Raw genomic sequence first — 18,820 nt, 5'->3', positions numbered from 1 at the left:
CACCTTGTGGCATTTTGAAAGACCAACAGAACAGTTTGGCATTTGGCACAAAAGGTGGGTGAGAGGGAGGCTTGTAGCAGACATTAAATTACCATAGGGATATTATCTCCCACACTGATGACATCACCAGCCAAGGGAGTGCACAGTTACACCAAAATTTAATTAACTGGGATGTGAACCACAGAGGGAGCAATGAGGATATGATTTTCCTCAAAAATATTAACTTGATCCGATTTGCATGTGCAGAAGAGATTATTAATCTTTCCTTTTTTCTTTCTTGCTTTCTTTCTTTCAGCTGTATTTGGTTTCTGTCTATTCAGTTACATAAACTGCAGAAGTGTTAAGTGGGGAGAAAGATCCATCTCTGACAATGAGCCAGGATGAAGTTTCTATCTGTTTCAGCATCCTCACTGTTTTTCTATTGCACTGCGGCTAAACTAAGAAATAAGCAGGCGTCTAAATCTCTCTGTGTAATTGCTCTGTAGCTTTTTTTTAAAAAAATGGTTCCATCCAACCATGGACACAGAAAACAAGAATCCTTATTAAGCTATGGTTAATAGGGAGAAAAAATGATGAGGCTCGAAATATTAACAGTATAAGTATTTTTCAGTATGATACATATGTCAGAAGACTTTAAATACACAATACTGTATGAAAGTCTTGAGTGGAAATACAGTATATGAGTTTGTGCAATTCTAACAAGCTTGAAAGGCAATATTTGGTTGGATAGTGACTGATAGTGTTTCGTTGTATGTTTTTCTATGCAGGTATGTTTTAGTGCATTGGAGTGTGTTTGACATGATTGTTGTGCTGAGAAACAAAGCTGTTGCCATTCAGATGCTGTCCAGATGGTATTGCATGTTGGATCAAAATCTAATGATACTTTTCTACATTCATAATTCTGTGAAATTTGAAGATCACCAATACAGATACAGCTCTAAACAAGTCTCCACCGTCTTTTATAGATGGAGTAGACACTCACTGTTGTAGCTCTCTCCTGACCTCCTCCATGCATATCGATAATGATTTGAACCACAAATTGGATTTGTCACTCCAGAAGACCTGTTGCCACTGATTTTCAGTCCTGTTTTTGCGTAATTAGAAATACTTCAGCCTTTTATCCCCGTTTCCTTTCTTTAAGAACGACTTATTCATAGAAACTCTTCCACTGAGACCATTTCTAATAAAAAGCAGATGTATCAGCTGAAAGGCCAGATGCAAAAAAGAAATTCAGAAAAGCCTAAAGAAACTCAGAAGAAAGTCTGGCTCCTTGTAAGCAAAATATAAAGAAATGAGGGGTGGAAAAAGATTATAAATGTCTAGATTGTTACTCACCAAGTCTTCTGAGCCATTGTTCAGTGTTATCCAGGTATGGCTGTCATTGCTAAACATGACCTTGTACGAGGTGACCCAATCACTCCTGTTAAAAATTACAGGAACATCGGAGAATAAGGGAGAAATGTCATTTGAGGCAGTGCATTAGAAAACTGCACCACAACTATAAAATAAAGATTTTATAGAGTATTAATCATGTTGAATAAAAGGAGCATTCAGGCCTAGACCAAGCAGTGTGCCAGATTCACTGGGGGTCTAGTGGGAAACATTCAATTATAATGGCTTAAGAAGTTATCTTATTTAGATGGGCTCTGGGCTCTGAAAACCTTCTGTCTTTTAGTCATTTTAATCTATTTTCCAGGCTTTTCCAGGCATCACTTGAGCTCTATTAATCTCCTTAAAGAATAAAATCTATTAGTGCACTCTTGTAACTTGCTCACGCTGTTTAATCCATCACAGTGAGCATCAAATCTGTAAGACTGAGAACAATATGCATTAATCCTTCCTAAAGTTACGCCATACAAACTTTTAAGACCCGCCCTCAACGGCATTATCATAGAACAATCAGGGCCATTACTTCCAGTAAAGACACAATTTTTCTTTAGGGAGATGTTGGTGGGCTACGTTGCACATTTGAAACTCATCATGTTGACTGTTACATAGGCAGACTCCTGCAATTAAACATAAACATACTGAAAAATAAATGGTGAACTGAAAGGGTTAGGGTTAGAAAAAAACTGAAAAAAACTCAGTTATACATATTTTTACACAAACTAAAATAAACTAAACAGAAAGAAATGTCAAAGATAAAAAAAGAGAAATTTCATAAATATGGGAACAGAGGAGAAGTAATTAATTAAGTGTGCAAATATACCAGCTATTGCCTTTAGAGGTAATTTATGCTGAACGCAGACAGGTGAGACATCACTCAGTACAATGCCTTTTAAGCATGCCTATATAAAGAACTCACAGATGGCTTAATGTCCCATAACACCAGACAGACCTCTAACCAAAGTCTGCAGCATGTAGGTTGGCAGTGACTCCCCTGTGCCTCCTATGCTTCTGGATAAAGACATCAGTGCTGAGCTGGTCCAGCCTGGTAAGAATTCCCAGCTCTGTTAATTAAAGCACTGTTATAGAAGGAAGCCCCTGAGCTGGCACTGCAGACAGTTACATACCCTACAGAGCTAATTGCAGAGAAATTCTGTCTCGGGCATCTGTGTCTTCTGTGCCATTAGGTTGCACCAGCATTGAAGGAAAATTACAAACACAGCTTGGTAAAGTCTCTCACCTTGCTCTCTGACTACATAGCAGTTTTCTACAAAGTCTGTGCCACCCATTCCAATTAATAAGTACAAAGGTCCGAAGTTTCAAATAATATTGCTGAGGAAAGTCGGGAAAGGTAGATGGCAGGGGAAAATCTGCTGGTCTTCTCGGCTAAAATGCAAATTTGGTCTTCAGTTCCCTCCAGTTTTCCACTTTCTTGTTGTCAAAATTGCTCTTATGCTTATTCTAACAATTTATTTAAGGCTTTGAGGCTTAATAGATAAGTACTGCTGTCCATCAGTACAGGAGGGGTTATAAGGGCATTTCCACATAACGTGAAGTCCACCATACTGCAGTTAGAAATATTATTCACAAGTGGAAAACATTCAAGATATTTGCCAATCGTCTTGGGACTGAATGTCCCAACAAATTCACCCCAAGGTCAGACCATGCAATGCTCAAAGATCTTTTTAAAAATAAAAAGTCTAAAAACAACATCTCAGACTCTGCAAGTCTTGTTTAGGATGTTAAAAGTTAAAGATGATCACAGTACAATTAGAAAAAGTTTGAAAGAGTGTGGCTTGTTTGTAAAGACTGGCAGGAGAACGCTTCCTCTCTCTAAAAAGACATCGGCAGCATGACTTAGGTTTAAAAAGTTGCATGTGAACAAACCACAAGATTTCTGGAACAATGTACTTTGGACAGACCAGACCAAAGTGGAGACTGGTCATAATGCACAGTGCCACATTTGGCGAAAACCACATGGCATATCAGCACAAACACCTCATACCAGCTGTGAAGCACGGTGCTGGGTTTGTTTTGGGTTTGTTTTGCAGCCACAGAACCCTGGAAATTCTCAGTCATTGAGTCAAACATGAACTCCCTTGTACACCAGAGTATTCTGGAGGCAAATGTGAGCCCATCTGTCCGACAGCTAAAGCTTGGCCACAATTGTATCATGAAAAGACAATGATCCCAAGCACAGCAACAAATCTACAACAGAATGACTAAACCAGAAGAGAAGTCTAGACCTCAACATGACTGAAATGCTGTAGTGTGACCTTAAGAGAGCTGTGTGTAAACGACCACCTGCAAACCTCAATAAAATAGAGCAATGTTGTAAAGAAGAATGGACCAAAATGCCTCCATGATGTGACAGACTCATAGAGCCATACAGAAAACAGTTACTTCAACATACGCAGCTAAAAGTGGTCCTAGAAGCTGGTGAATCATTGGATGCGCTTACTTTTTCAAAGCACTGCTTCTGCATTGTGGCTTCATTTTTGTTAAAACATTGACATGATAAAATCTGTTGTCTTATTTTAAAAATTTCAGAAGTTGCTACAGTGCCAGACAATTTTTGGTTATGTCCTGATATATAAAACCTTAGAATTGACAGACTGTGTACTTTCTTTACAACGCCTGTAAGTTTGTAAGTAATGAACTGACCAGATTGAAAAGGCTGAACAAAAATAGTATCATTAAGCCTAATGTTGGCGCATTTTGTTACCTTTTGGCTACATGGGATGCAATCAAATCTAATTTAAATATAGTTTTTTTTTCACATTTGTGGGTCTCTGGTAGCGGAAAAGCTCTTTTGATGTACTAACATGTATAGTTGCAGTTTTTATAACAAAAAGTGAAGATGACAAGGTGTTGTGGAATGAAGCAAATCTTTTTTTTACCATTCTTACACACATGCTTACACACAAAATGACTGAAACAAAGCTGGGGCAGTGTCTTAAATCAAATGATACAAACTTAGATAACTCTACTCACTCCAGCGAGGATGATAAAATGGTTTCTTACCCACAGTGAAGTGTTTGTTTCCTGCTCTGTGCTGTGGAAAACATCCTGATCTGATTTTAAAATGGCTTTAAAAACAGTATACACTGTGGCACAGTAATTGAAGCAATAGTGACTTGTAGGTGGTTTCTAAATTTAAGAGTAAACGCATGTGTGGATACTCAAAGAAGACCTGGCACACTTGTTGTTCAGATGTAGCAGTGGGAGGTGGGAGATATTTATAATTAAATACATAAGACTCCACCGAGCCATTATGGTGCTGCAGTTTTTGTCTTACATACACTTTTAGCTGCACACTCTTTCTAAAAGCGTTTTAAAAATAATAATCCCTACTTGTTGCATCTCTTTTCCCCTCTACATCTGACTGTGTTCAACAAGTCCAGAAGGCTGTACAGTCTCTCTCAGAAGTGTTATTTCTAAAAATGTGGTGACCTTTTAAGAGTAATGAAAGAATCAGGCTGCACTCCAATCAGTCATATTCATAAATCCTTAATCCCACTGTGAGGGGATCAGAAAGGCCTCATGAAAAGGCCAAACACCAGTGAAGGTTCGGTGCCATTTAGACAAGATTGAAAAGCTTGTTTTGTTTATGTTCATGGAGTTAAATTTTCCAGATGGGTTCAAGGGAAAATCCAAGAGTTTCGGAATGGTTATGTCCGTCTACGTTCAGTTTTATTACGGAGCGTCATTTTGAAACTCATGCAATATGTAATCTGTTTTATGGCCATTTACTGTGCTTGAGTTTGTATTAGCAACGTTAAGGGCGCGGCTCCATGAGTGGCAAAGCTAAATCTGTGACTCTGCCATGCGAGGTTTACAGATTCATACTGAAACTTTTAAACAAACAGTACGATGCCATACTGTACTGAACAACAACAGCATAAGAGCAGAGAAACAACAATTGCAAAGCAAATATTTCAATATTTACTCTTGATGGAAAATTACTCAAAGTTCAGGTAAATGGTTGCATAATAATGTTTTCAGTCTTAATTTTATCTCCCTGTTGTATAAAACATAAAAAAGGACTTAATCAAGGTAACTGGTTAATGCAAAGATTGCCTGCATTCATAAACTTTACATAACACTGCACTTGATATTCAGTTATAAATCTCCTTGCAGATTTTCTTTAGAATTTTTTTCACATATATATCAAACCAGGCTCCAATACCCTGCATAAAATCCATACCACATATTTATCCTGTTATGTTTCATGGACAAGAACAATCTAGATCCTCACTGTGCAACCATCTGCAACTCTCCATACATGTCTGCTGGGTTCCTACTTACGACCAGAGGGAGCTCCTGCCTTGTGTGATGACCCCAGTGAACTTTGTCAGCCTCCTGGCATCCACCTCAAACCACTGTAGAGTGTCATCTCTCCCAGCACACCAGGCCCCTTCATAGAGGTCATCTTCATAAAGGCCAGCCTGCAGGTCAGAAAAAGCCGTACGGAGGGCAATTTAATTCCACGTGCGCTTACAGTCTGAATATGGTCCAACACACTGACTGGAACATTTTTTCTTTTATAAAATTCTAATTAAAACTTACTATTTAAGTGTTTTATAATGGAGACAGTGAAGTATGAAAAATATCTTCTGAAATAAGATGTATTAACTATAAATTTTACTATGTATGTACAAGCCTACTCTTTTTTTCTGTCACACAAAAAGAGCGAACAAGAGAAAAAACAGAGCCAGTGAAGCAGAGTTATAGGAATGAGCACATCTATAAAACAGGGCTTAGCGTTGAAAACTGTTCTTCCTCTCCTGCAACTCTTTCCAAATCCCACCATTTCTGTTTTTGTGCAACTCTTTTAGTATGATGTACGAATCTGGTGCAATAGCTGAAAATGTTGCACTGATTATAAGGGATCAAATGCTACTCTGTAAAGCCTGTGCTGTACCAGTCAACACACTGGCTCAGAGTACGAATACTCATTTTCATATTGCATGCTTACAGGCTTGACTGTTTATTTTTATCATCTAAATTTAAACATTACAATGAGATGCTTCACTACAGATGTTAAAGGCATGGGGTCATTTCCTCCTTACCATGACTTTCACATGCTTTAATCAGAAAGATTAGGATGTTAAAGGCCATAATATAAATTCAACAGCTGATCCTAATTCCAGTTACAAAGGGGTTAGGCAAGGAAAGGGAAGATACATTAACTTATGAAATCCAACAGACATGTGAATGTCTTTAAATGCTTCTTTAATTTATAGTAGTGTGTAAAAATGTCTTGAGTCACTCCTCATTTCTTTATATTTTCCTTCCACAGAGTCGGACTTTGTTGCAGTTTTTAAAAAGTTGTGTTCATGATAGTTCTCCAGGCTTTCTTTCAGACAACATTTTCCTTTGGAACCTTGACGTTTTCAGAAAATATTTTTTGTTCTTGTTTGCTAAGGCAGTTAACACTGACCGACAAATTACTCAAGAATAAAAACGACACCTAACTCAGGCATGAACCAGTGTTGTGTCTACACATAACAGACAACTTAGGAAAGAACCGATTTTAAATTATATTTTTAGGCATTTTGTTACTAAACACTAATTTCTTTAGTCAAAGCAGCAAAAAGTGCCAAAGATATCACAGCTTGGCCTATATGAAATAGTATTTTTGCACCAATGAGGCTCTGTTTTCACTTCTATTTATCTTTGCACGTTTTGCTGCCCTTGCTCCCCATTTTACTGGAATAACATAATGAAATATAGAGGGACTCAAGAGTTTTGCACAGTATTCGAGCCGTAAGAATATTTGGCTGATTTGAACTAAACACCTGGTTCATAGATGACATTTGTAGTCTCTTTTATGTTCTGTTTGTCAGCCAGTTACATGTAATGTAAGAGGGTGTCTCGAGATATTTAAATGAAAGATGAAATCACTGGCTATGGAAAAAACGATTGATTCCCATATCATGTGTCGTGTCCAGGTGCAGACACTGAGACCTTTTCATGAACTATTTAGTGGAATAAAAGAAAGATGGCCCATCACTTTATACAGTATGTTCTGCTACCAGATGGAGACTCCGTTTTGAAGCTCTTACATTACATGTATTACAGATACAAAATTTATATAGGGCTTACTTTCCCTGGTTTTGCTTTCTTTCAATTTTGTTCCTCCATAGATTTTCCTTCTAATGCATGTCTTTCAAACTATAGTTAGGGGTTAGGGTTATATATAGTTATCTTATAGTAGTGTGTTATGTATAGTTAAATCTTAGTATCTTTCATCTAAACAACATATAACACTGAGCACAGGCCTGAGTCAACAGACATCTGCTTTTTGTGTTATTCTCTTGACACCATCTGACTTTCTATCATGTCTGCGCTTACACATGCACGCACACACATACACAACAAATCCTTTGTTTTGTTGTTTGCCATTTATTGTCGTCTTGAGTGAATTAAGTGTATTTGTGCATGTCATTAATTGTGCAGATAGATTTGGGGCAGTGGAGCTTGCAGAATGTGAGGCTAGCTGTACACTGCATGCAGGCTAATGCACTCAAAGCAAAGCTTGCACTAACAGGAAATACTTCTCTTCTCCAGATGCCAGTTATTTTTTATTAGGGCTGGGGATGTGCCCCTAGTTTGATGGTAATGCTATTACTTTCACTGTTTAGTTAGCTTTAGGGTATTAAAATATGCAGTGAGCTGAAACAGAAGGATAATGTCATTCAATCTTACAAGGGAAAAGCCAAGTTATCACAGCTCACATCGTTGCGCGCAGCTTAAATATGGATTAAAAATAATACTATCTTTCAATCTTATTTTTTTGTATTTATAATATGGAGCTGGAAAAAAATGCCTTCACAAAATGTTAAAGCTTCCAAGGAAAGACGAGATAGCCCAGGGTATAATACGAGTCCCAACATTTCTGGTAAGCCTGCAATGCCAACACTTTACATTTCCGTCTCACCTGAATGTTAAGGCGACCTCTGTGTGCACCAAGGCCATAGCGTTTGGTAGATGACGCATGAAGCTGAAAATCATCAATCTTCAATGACTCCAGTCCAATGGGAGGGCATTCTAGGTAATGAGAATTACAAATCGGCTTGTGATGGTAATGTTATGTATCATGTGCAGCTGTGGTAGAAAGTTGCTTTTTGCAGAGTATACAGATGCCCTGAGTCAGACACAATGCATCTGTATAGCTTGAGTAAACAGTAAGGTACAGTTTAGACTTTTCACAAGAAAATTAGAGGATCTAATGATACAACACATAGTTTTATGTGACCACTTTCATTCTAGTAAAAGGAACATTTCTCAACTTTTATCATAGCTGTTGATGATCATTTTTCCCTCAGTCCAACTTAGCATAGGGGTCTCACATGAACTACATTTACTTTAACAGTCTCACAGTGTGATCTGTGTTTTGATTTTTAAACTGATATGAATTCCAAAACGTGTCAGCCTTCACGGGTGATTAATGACTCTGCTTTGAACGCGTGCTTTTATAATTTAGCAAAGCACACCTATCAAAGTCATCAATCTGCACCCTGAATACATGATTAAATAGCTAAAACGACTAAAGTGATATCAGTATCCCAAGAGAAGGTAAAAAAGGGGAAATTGTAGCAGCTACTGCTTTTAGCCTGCAGACAACTTTTTAATGTTATGAATGAGAACACAGCTTGAATTGGGGGAAAAGGGTCTATTTTCATCTGTATTAACATGCATTAACCTGCACTAAATAATGAGAATATCAGATAAAAATAAAAACAGATCTCTCTATAACTTGTTTTTTATGTTCTTTGGCGTAAAGCTAGGGTTAGAATTATGGGAAATTTATTAAAATAGATAAAACCATAACCACAATAAAACAACATCTTGAAATTTAATCTCTTATATGGATCAGGCCAAAGAAAACTTTCAAGATGTGGCTTCCATTGTGGGATCATTTCCTGCAATGCATCCTGAGCCCACCCTTTCAGATAAACTTCACAACCACCATGTGTGTTATTTTATTTTTGAAGTCTTTTTATAAGCTGAAGGTAAAATAATACTAATTGGATGCATCATCATTTCGCAGACTTTCTGACTTTCAGAGCCAGAGCATGCGACTGTCTTCACAATGAAAGTCCCCATTTAACCACCATACATACAGTATGAAGTCAAGCAGAAATGCTAAAGTGTAAACAGAATACACTTGGCTTGCACAGATCATGCTAATTAACTGCAGATCTTATTTGTCTTTTTCTTTTAGCTTTTCCTCACTTGAGTCTCTCTGGTATATCTTTCTACTTTCACAGTGTCAAAAATGTTAATTTTATTATCACAAGCTTGACACAAGACAAACTGTGATGACACCACATTTTTTTTTTACATCCTAAACTTTACAGTTTTAAGTCCAAATCACAAATTTAGAAATCTACGTGAATGCAACTCCAATATAGAGATGTCTATTCTCTTATCCACTGGATCCCATAAAATACTGATAGTTTCAGTGATGACAATTAGCAGCCATCAAATCAAATAATCAATTCATATTATCTCTGTGAGTGCAGAAGTTATTCAGTATCACCAACTGATGCTACAGCAATGGGTTGGTTGCCAAGCAGCCATACTCAAGATACATTTCCGAAAAACACGCAGATAAAACTCAGTCCCTGAGAGCTGCATGTCAGTAAAAGAGCTTTTGTTTGCTGCTGTAGAGCATTTGGAGTTTATCTGGACAGATGCCTGTATTTAAGTGATTGCAGAAACTGAGGTGGTGTATACTGAACAGAACTCCTTGGGTGAGATTGGCTCATCTTTTAACAGTGCAAGGGAAATCATCCAGTGAGGGCCAAATGGGCAAATCAAAGTTGACGTGTGAAATCTCTGCTGCCCAAAAGCTCTTTAGGTCAGATCAGGCTGTTTGCAGACTTCCCTGGATCACAGCAATGGAATTTCAGAGCAAGAATTTCCGATTGGGCACCAGAGTGTTTGTACATGCGGCATATGCTGCACATGTCGCTGTCACACAGCCAGGCTGGCCTTCATAAATGAACAACCAGAAGTGTAACAGGCTGTAAAAAAAGAGAAGTGAACTTTCTTCAAAAACCCTTCAAATGTGAACTGAATATATGCATGTGAAGCTCAGCAAAGACCTCTGCAGTAAGGTTTAAATTTCTTCCAAAAAATGAAGCTGACTTTGCATACCTGACTGAAATATCTCAAACATTGCCAATCACAGTCCCCGAGAGACACCATAGACAAAGAGGATAAGCATGCAGAATCTGCACATGCATGATTTATGTTGGATGCATAAAGCAAACATAGCTCGAGCTCAAATTAATTCCTGGTGTAAAACTGAAGCGTAAAATTTGATTAACAAGCCAGAGGCAAAGCCGCTGGGAAGACCAGTTAGCGTAGTATTTATAGTAAATCTATACAGTAATAAAATATGTGTTGCTGCACTTGCGACCCTGTGACTATATTTAAAATGCTCTCAGATTCACACTGTAAGTCCGCGGGCCTTCTGAATGCAGCGATCACAACATATTAGGGACAAGCCTAGCCCACAAAGCAGCCCAAGGATCAAGGTTAGCAGAACAAAAAAATAGATGGTTGTCTGCCTTCCTGCAAAGTCCTAAATCATCATTACCATCTGCATCCAATCCTTCACAAGAGGACCCCCACATACACACATCTGCCTTCAAAAGCAATGTGTAATAAAAATGACAAAATAGATACTGAAAGCATTGCTATTTAGGCTAACTGCCTATTTATCGCTGAGGCCAAAACCTGATTCTGGAGTCAGTTACAAGCTCTCATTTTAAATTTTGTGGTATAATAATGAAATATTTTCTGTGTATGATTTATTCATATTAGGATGTTTATGCACTGTGAGTTTGAAACTGTTTCCAAACTAAAAGAAGTCAGCCCTTTATTTATTAGATACACTTTGAGGAAACGCTTTGAACCGCTGGGCAACAACTTCAACTGTTTCCAGTAAACTTTATTTAGTTTTTTAAACTAAGTCAATAGAATCACCATCCATTGAGTTACAAAGCCCACACGATCACTTTTCACCATCAGTAAGTACTGCATCCAGTGCTAGGAAGTCAACTTTGGCACCCGCCAGTGTGCTGAATTTCTCGACATTTCCCAAGACTCTGTAACTCATTTTTAAATGACACAATACTTACTATTTATTCCTCTTACAAAAGCGACATTGTTTCGCCGTAATAGAAAAATTATTTAACAACTCAGTGTGCCAGAAATAAGCCTCCCTACAACCCTTACTACATTTTTTCTTTTCACTTTTCATCAGCCGAGCAGGAAGAAGAATGGGGTTTTATCAAAGCCAGCATCTGCAGCTTTGCAGAGTACATGTGACAAATCCTAGCTGAAATATTTGTTTCAGCTGATTTCTGTTACATCCGACGTCAATAATGAATGAGCTGTTGAAACATCTGCTGAATGAAACCTTGAAAATCCCTTTTGGTCTCAGATGTCCAAAAATTCTCAGTTGTTTTGGTATGTGCATGTGGCAGACACTCATGTTCTCCTTGACTTTTGACAGCAGCCAAATAATTAACATTTCAGAGTGGAACGAGTTCTGAGTATTGGAGGTCTTGATCTATAGAAAGTATAAGCCCTGAATTCCAGCCTCTGATTAATTAGCTGCTACCAGAAGCTGCTGAAACATATTCAAAAACCAGACTGAAGTTTAAGTCATGAAAACATGATTTTTTAAGTCTGCACCACATCTTGACAGTTCAAGGCATGCCAGGCGTGTCGGCATAGAGTTCCTATTTTCCATCATGAAATAGTATCCATCTTTCTGTTCTGCTGCATGAATGCCAAATTAAAAATGGCAAACTTTCTCCCTGTCTTGTTTGCATAGCTTCAACATAAACACATAAAATCACTGTTGGCCCCAGTCACTCTTAATTTCCCAGTATTAATAAATAGAGCTTCCTGCAATAAAAGAAAGGTCTTATCCTGTGTAAATAAGTCAAATAATGGCAATATTAGTACATTATGAGTTGTGGAAATTGTGAGGTTAAAGCACACACACTTTGCACTGAATCACACTTTGAGTGGAGCAAGTTGACGTGCCAAAAACACAACTGGGGCATCCTGGTTTTAGTTTAGCAAATATACTGTGATCCATGGAAACCAAACACAATGCTTCATAGGCAAAGAAGACATCAGTGCCTCTGCGGCTAGACTCCAGTTCTGAGAGCATCATCTTATACTGCCAGACCTTTCCTCTCAGGGAAAATATGGTTTCTGAAAACACTTACTCTACCCAAAAGATTTGTCATCTCTGAGAGAGCTTGTATCTTTTTTCCCACCATAGAAATGATCCTTGCACAGTGGAGTATAGCTGAATTTTCACGAGATCATGAATTTCACGTAACAAGTGAGTGTCAACTTTGATTTGCCCATTTGGATTTTTTACTCACCGTCTTTTATCGGGTTGTATTGTTGTTCTCCTTCTGAGACGCTGTTCGGGTTTTTCACTGCAGTGTTCTTGGTCTTCTCTGCCTTTTTGTTGGGTGATTTTACTAAGGAAGGAATTGAAATGTTAAAAAGGGAAAAGAAAAGAAAATTATAAAAGGCTGAATCACATTTTAAATTGCTGATCCACTGATGTCAATGCAGAATTTGATAGGAAAAGTGATGACAAAGGAGAAAAGGGTAATGGATTCAGGAATGGGGACTGAACCAAAAAATCATTTCTGGGCACAGAATCTGAAAACATTTAACTCTTGTGCTCCCTACATTCAGTTCAAGTCTGTCTGCCTCTCACATTAGATAAATAATGCATTTTAAATTGCACTTCTCTTGAAGTTCTTGTATTAAATAATCAGGAAATTAAGGTTCAAATACATCATAAATACACCCAGTACATGCGAGGTATGGGGCAGTGAGTTAACATTAAAGGTACTGAAAATGCTTTTTATTTGACTGAAGTTTGGGATGGGCTCCACATGACAACAGCTCTTCTCACATCTGTAAGTCTTTATCTGCATCTCTTTCTGGGGACAGGTTCAACTCCGCAGCGCTCTGAGCTCCACATGTGCTTCAGCAAAACCGATTAAGAAAGCATCAGCATATGGTTGTTGAGACACTGGTGAAATACTAGCACTACACATGACATTTAGTTAATCATAGTACAGTAGAAATATGACATTAAACTCCACTAGATGAATTCCAGAGATCCTACTTACGAGAAGCAGTGAAGGGATGGGTTCTTCCACGCAACAACCATCAATTAAAAATGCTCACTCTCCACATTTAAACTGTTCCCTACACTTACACTAAGATGTTAAGAAACTTCCATTCTTCTTCTTTCTTTAATACTCTTAAGGTAAAGTAAAATATTGATTGTCATTGTGGCTTCAAGTTGAAAGCAAAACTCAATTCATGACTAATTCTTTGTAGTTTTTGGCACTTCAGTGCAGTCGTGCAAGCCTGAAATACAACATATATAACATGTAAGGAAACAATCAAGTCTTCTGCTGACGCACCTCTAACTAGTGGTCCTACACTAGCTTTGTTCACCAGCTAGTTTCTGTGCATTCCTGTTAGAAAAGGGTAACGTACAGCTTTTTTTATTCTGTAACTAGATGCCTATTTTGTCTGCAGAGAGACGTAGATAGTTAATATTAGGTACAATTAATATTTAAAAAGAAAACAGTTTAAAATTCAGGTTTGCATCTGGGCTGGAGCCTATCACTGCTGTCATTGGGTAAGAGGTGGGGTACGTGCTTAGCAGGTCAACCAGACTGCCACGCGACTAACGCTGAGAAACAGACATCTATTCACACCTACTTTCAATTTAGATTCAGCAATAAACCAGCAAGCTTGTCATTAGACTGTGGGAGGAAGCCTAAGTACCCAAAGAGGCACAAAGAGAACATGAGGAGCACACGCAGACAGGCCCCAGGCCCTGAGGCTCTGAGGTGACAGTGCAAACCACCACACCGACTCAGATACTGTAGATAACTTTATCTGGAAGACACTAAAGTGATTAAGATGCATTTAATTAGATAAAAACTGTAATAGGGAAGAAGCAGCTTCTGTATCACTGTTAACACCTTCCTCCTCCAGTCTCACCTGCAGCAGGTATCTCTGCTGAGACACGTGAAGTCACATGCCTGAAACATGAGGTCACTGTCTACACAGCTGCACTACGCTATCAGCCACCAACCAACACAAACTCTCACAGCCTGTTACTGTCTCCCAATCACCTGGCAGTATTTCAAACATACCTACAAACCTGCTCCTGCATGAGCAGAGGCTCCTTGAGGACGAGATTCAAGCTGTCCATTTCGGCATGGACTACAGCAAGACCGCACTGCTGGTGCTTGTTACTTTTTGGGATAGCAAAGGTTTCACATGTGCACTGCACCACCACACAGTGCAATCCTAATCTCAACCATGCATGAAGCTTTAAATCCTGCTGTTGTGCTGCAGCCAAACAGAAACATGGGTCTGTATGCATACTGAGTAGTGAGGAGGATGACTACATCATGAGATCATTATTTTTATGAGTCAGTGAGCACATCAGGGTTTAATACGATGCCTCCAAATTTTTCATCTCTATTCATCGATTAGCATGACTGTCGGCTGCGTGTTAGGTGACTCTGAGAAAAGGTGATTATGAGTGATGTTTCACTTTTTCCACACAGCAAGCACCCAATGATGCAAAATGCCAAATAATATGAAGTTTGTGATGTTATTTAATTCCAACTAATATTCACTATGAAAAATAAAATGCTAGAATGACTGTTTTAGAAACTGAAACCTGTCTCAACACTGTCTCATAAGTTTACCTTTCCTGGGGATTTAACAGGAAAAGAGGTTGCAGCAGCACAAGATACTGTTAAGATTGTCTGTTATCCAAAGTTAAAGATCACTAATGCTCATTGATTGCTAATGATCATGCTTTTGTAGACAATTTCTAAAAGAAAATTTACAGCAAAACACAAAAAACTGATAAAAACTCATTGATATTGTTTTTTTTAAAAGTTGCTCTCTAAGTCACAGCAGTGTTTTTACCTGTTTTTGCATCTGCTGGGGTTTTATCTGTCTTCTTACTGCTGTCTGACTTTGCCTTGGCAGTCTTCTTGGCAAGATGCTCCTTTGGGTCTTCCTCACCATCGGGTATAAAGGAATTTTGCTTTTCCAACACCTGGACCTGGTTGTATTGTTCCCTTGTCAGCAGCCCCTGCATGTAGTAATCCTCATCCTCCCCGACAGAGCCGTGGCTAAGGTCTGCCAACCCCACAAGGAGTCCCAGCAGGGCCAGGGGGGTTAGGAGCCTGAGGTGTTTTCTTATCATTTTCTGGGGATTACCTCCAGTCGAGAGTCCTGATGCTGTCTCCAGAGGAGCCTGCTGTTGCTGCCGGGCAGCGTCCCATCAACTGCTCGCCTTTCTCTCCCTTCCCACTCCAACAGGAAGAGTTCACAAAGTTTTCAAAGCACTCCAAGTCACTGACGAAAGCTGGGAGCCAGAGGGTCCATGGACGCCTCTGCCTGAGAAAAATGCAGCGAGGGAGGGAGAAACAGAGAGCAGGAGATGAGGAAGCAGAAAGGGAAGAGGCAGGAAGACAGACAATACAGTTCTGTTTAGGATGCCACGAGGCATGGTAGAGACAGAAACTGACACATTTGGGATCAGCTTTCATATTCATCTCCTCCTACCTTCTCCGATCAGAGAAAAGTTTACTCTATCATGTGTGGGGGAAGCAATTGGGAGACTTAACCCTTAAACAGTTTCCAATTCTGGATCTTCAAAGGAAAAGCAGCAGCAAGTATCCTTCTTGTGCCCACATGAGGTCTAAATTGGCGCAACACGTATCACCAAGCAAACAGACACCGTGATCCACCCCTTTTTAGTTTGACGAGTCGGTTACAGATGTGTGTGCATCCGATAGTAAAAGTGTATTTAACGGGTTCAGAATCAGCGACCATCATACATCCTTTGCTTCAGCCAAGACATGTGTGGACTCTTCAGTAATCTGCAAGTTAACAAGCAGCAGAAATTTAACAAAACACAGTCTCTGTGGAGCATTCAGGCATGTTCCAACACAGGGATGGAGCGCTGCCCTGTGTGTCACTGCTTATCACATCATGAAGCTTTTCCTCTTTTTTTTCTTCCCCTCTCTCTCCCTCGCTTTCATACAGCCATGACTGCAGCAGCTGATGGAGCCTCACTTTCATAACAAGATGATAACAAAGCCTAAAGCGAGAGTCAAACTGGCAGATTCTTTATTAAAACCATAATTTGTCCGCTGAAGAGATTTTTCTTTAGGTAAAATTAGAGGGGAAAAAGAGATAGAGAGAAAAGTTTTCTCATGAGACTCCCAGTGTGTGTGTGTGGTTTTTTTGTGTTAATGCTAAGAAAAGAAATGTCTAGCCTTGGGCTTAAAAGATGTAGTCATAAGGAGCGGGATTCCACCAAGCACTCGCACAACTAATAACTACAGCTTCTGACATTTCATCAAGCTGAGGCAAGACAAACTAAGGCAGATATAATAATCCCTTAACAAGCCTGGTGGCCTGCCTGAATGCTGCCCAATTTAAATGTGCTGGTTCATTACACATAACTCATGTAGATGGACAGAAAACTGCAAAGGTTGCCTGGAAATCACTCACACCTGAGACTGAGACAGCGTCTGAACGGAGGCTAAAGTGGGCAGAGGCTGCAGGCTAATCACAGAAGAACAGGATCTGGAGTGGGTGGACAGCTCAGGGCTGGAAGACTCTGTTCAGCTGGCATAATCCTTCGCCAGCTAGGCAGCCATTCACTGCTCGCCCACTTCTCATCTAGACTACACCCATCCTTAGCTGTATGGGAGGAAAGGAAGGAGGGATGAGAAGAAGGCATCCAAAAAGGACTATAAAACTTTACTGCACATGCTTTGAGACAAATGTCAGCCCTTTCTGCTAAAGCAACCACAACTGTCAGTGAGTTTCTCAAACGCAGGACCGCACCGTGGCTGTGATGCCTCTGCAGACAAGAATGTCTTGTATTAAAAGCTGGTAATATGACAGATGCTGTTGAATCGCTTCTTTGAAACAGCCTCTAGGATTTCAGCTTTGATTCTCAAACAAGTTGTGCTGCCCAGTTATTTTTTTGAAACTGAATCTAACTAAAAGGAAGCTATATTTTGTTTTACTAAATGCAAAATAGGCATGCAAGAATTAAATAACCCCTTTTACCCCTCTGCACATCAGCTGAGTCTTTATCTTTATTCTCAGGCACATCTTTCTTTTTATTTTAACATGGTGCACAAAACACGCTCTTCAAATATTTACCACTGGCGTCAGTGCATTATAATATTTGTGACATCAGTGGGCAGATCATTTTGGCAGTTTCAACAGGTTCACCCTGCAAAGTTTCATATAAGAAGCATTAGAAAGATTTTGGGGGAAATGGCAGCTTTTTGGATGAGGTTTGATTAAGTAATAATAATTTAATATTATGAGAAGAGAGTGTGTGTATGTGGACTAAAATGAAGGTGTTTGGAGTCTGCAGAATTATCTAGGTACTACTCCACTTGTCTTTGTGTTTTATTTTCAAGCTCCTGTTGTTGTTATTGATTCCTTGGCTTGCTTTGAAAATTAGTTTTCGCTGTTGTTGCTGTGAAGCTTTCAAAATGAAATGCTGATAGCAAAAAGGCCCAACAAACCTTATGTAATCTATACACCTTCCACTTCATTTGTCAGTAGAAACGTGACCTACACAGAACGTATATATTGGAGCACAGATGCAATTTAATCTTGGTTAACATTTATTAAAGCATGAAATGATTTCCTAAACTCGACGTCAGAGAGCCTGCACTAATATACCTGCTCTGGTGCCGGCTGATCAAACAGCTGCTTATCAGGCTGTGAAGTATAGAGCAGCTTGAGGCAGGAATGTTGTGACAATAGCTGTCTTTCTCAGTGAAGAACACCCAAGGTAGGAGTGATGGCCTCTGCCTCTCTCCATAATCTCTCACAGGGAGAAAATCCCCTGGCTGAATTCTCATTAACTGGGCGTCAGTGCCTAGAGTGACAGGTTGGAAACTCAATGGCAAATTTCTCCCTGCTGCTGCTTTGTCACTATGTAACTGATGAAAAAGGGGACACTGACTTGAGACGGTGAATCTCCGGGCAAAACCAATGGTACAGTAGGGCATGGTGAGGCCAAGTTTGGTGTACAGTGGTAATTGGAATGAGTGCTTAAAATGGAGAGTGCTTTGCTTTTCGTGCAAGGAGAGAACCTTATTAATGTTTTAAAGTCTCACACAAAGAGGCTGAAATGTATGCATGCAAACACCTTCAGTGATCATCCATCAAAAACAACCTTGGATGTGCCACACTGGCTTGTGCCCCATATTTCTACTAAATTCACATCCAAACAGTTTATCCTCCCTGAGCTGGACAAACCTACCTTGACCTGTTTATTTACATGTAAAAC

The 18,820-nt window shown here is 39.2% G+C and overlaps 1 protein-coding gene across 2 annotated transcripts in view; it reads right to left on the bottom strand.

Moving 5' to 3' along the window:
• Positions 1–16,192, bottom strand: part of cpxm2 (carboxypeptidase X (M14 family), member 2) — a 28,029-nt gene extending 11,837 nt beyond the window's left edge. The window contains exons 1-6 of one of the 2 annotated variants that reach the window (XM_005471400.4): positions 16,057–16,192; positions 15,412–15,888; positions 12,810–12,911; positions 8,330–8,439; positions 5,695–5,834; positions 1,336–1,420 (exon numbers count right to left, since the gene is read on the bottom strand). In XM_005471400.4, the coding sequence (XP_005471457.1) occupies positions 1,336–1,420; positions 5,695–5,834; positions 8,330–8,439; positions 12,810–12,911; positions 15,412–15,694 (720 nt within the window). In that variant the 5' untranslated portion in view covers positions 15,695–15,888; positions 16,057–16,192. The other variant, XM_019362119.2, reaches the window with a different exon arrangement.
• Between the last annotated feature and the right edge of the window lie 2,628 nt (positions 16,193–18,820).

The sequence above is a fragment of the Oreochromis niloticus genome, linkage group LG8 (assembly GCF_001858045.2).
Source record: "Oreochromis niloticus isolate F11D_XX linkage group LG8, O_niloticus_UMD_NMBU, whole genome shotgun sequence".
NCBI classification, from domain to species: Eukaryota; Metazoa; Chordata; class Actinopteri; order Cichliformes; family Cichlidae; genus Oreochromis; species Oreochromis niloticus.
The sequence above is the reverse complement of the archived record's forward strand: the minus strand, read 5'-3'. Positions and strand labels throughout refer to the sequence as shown.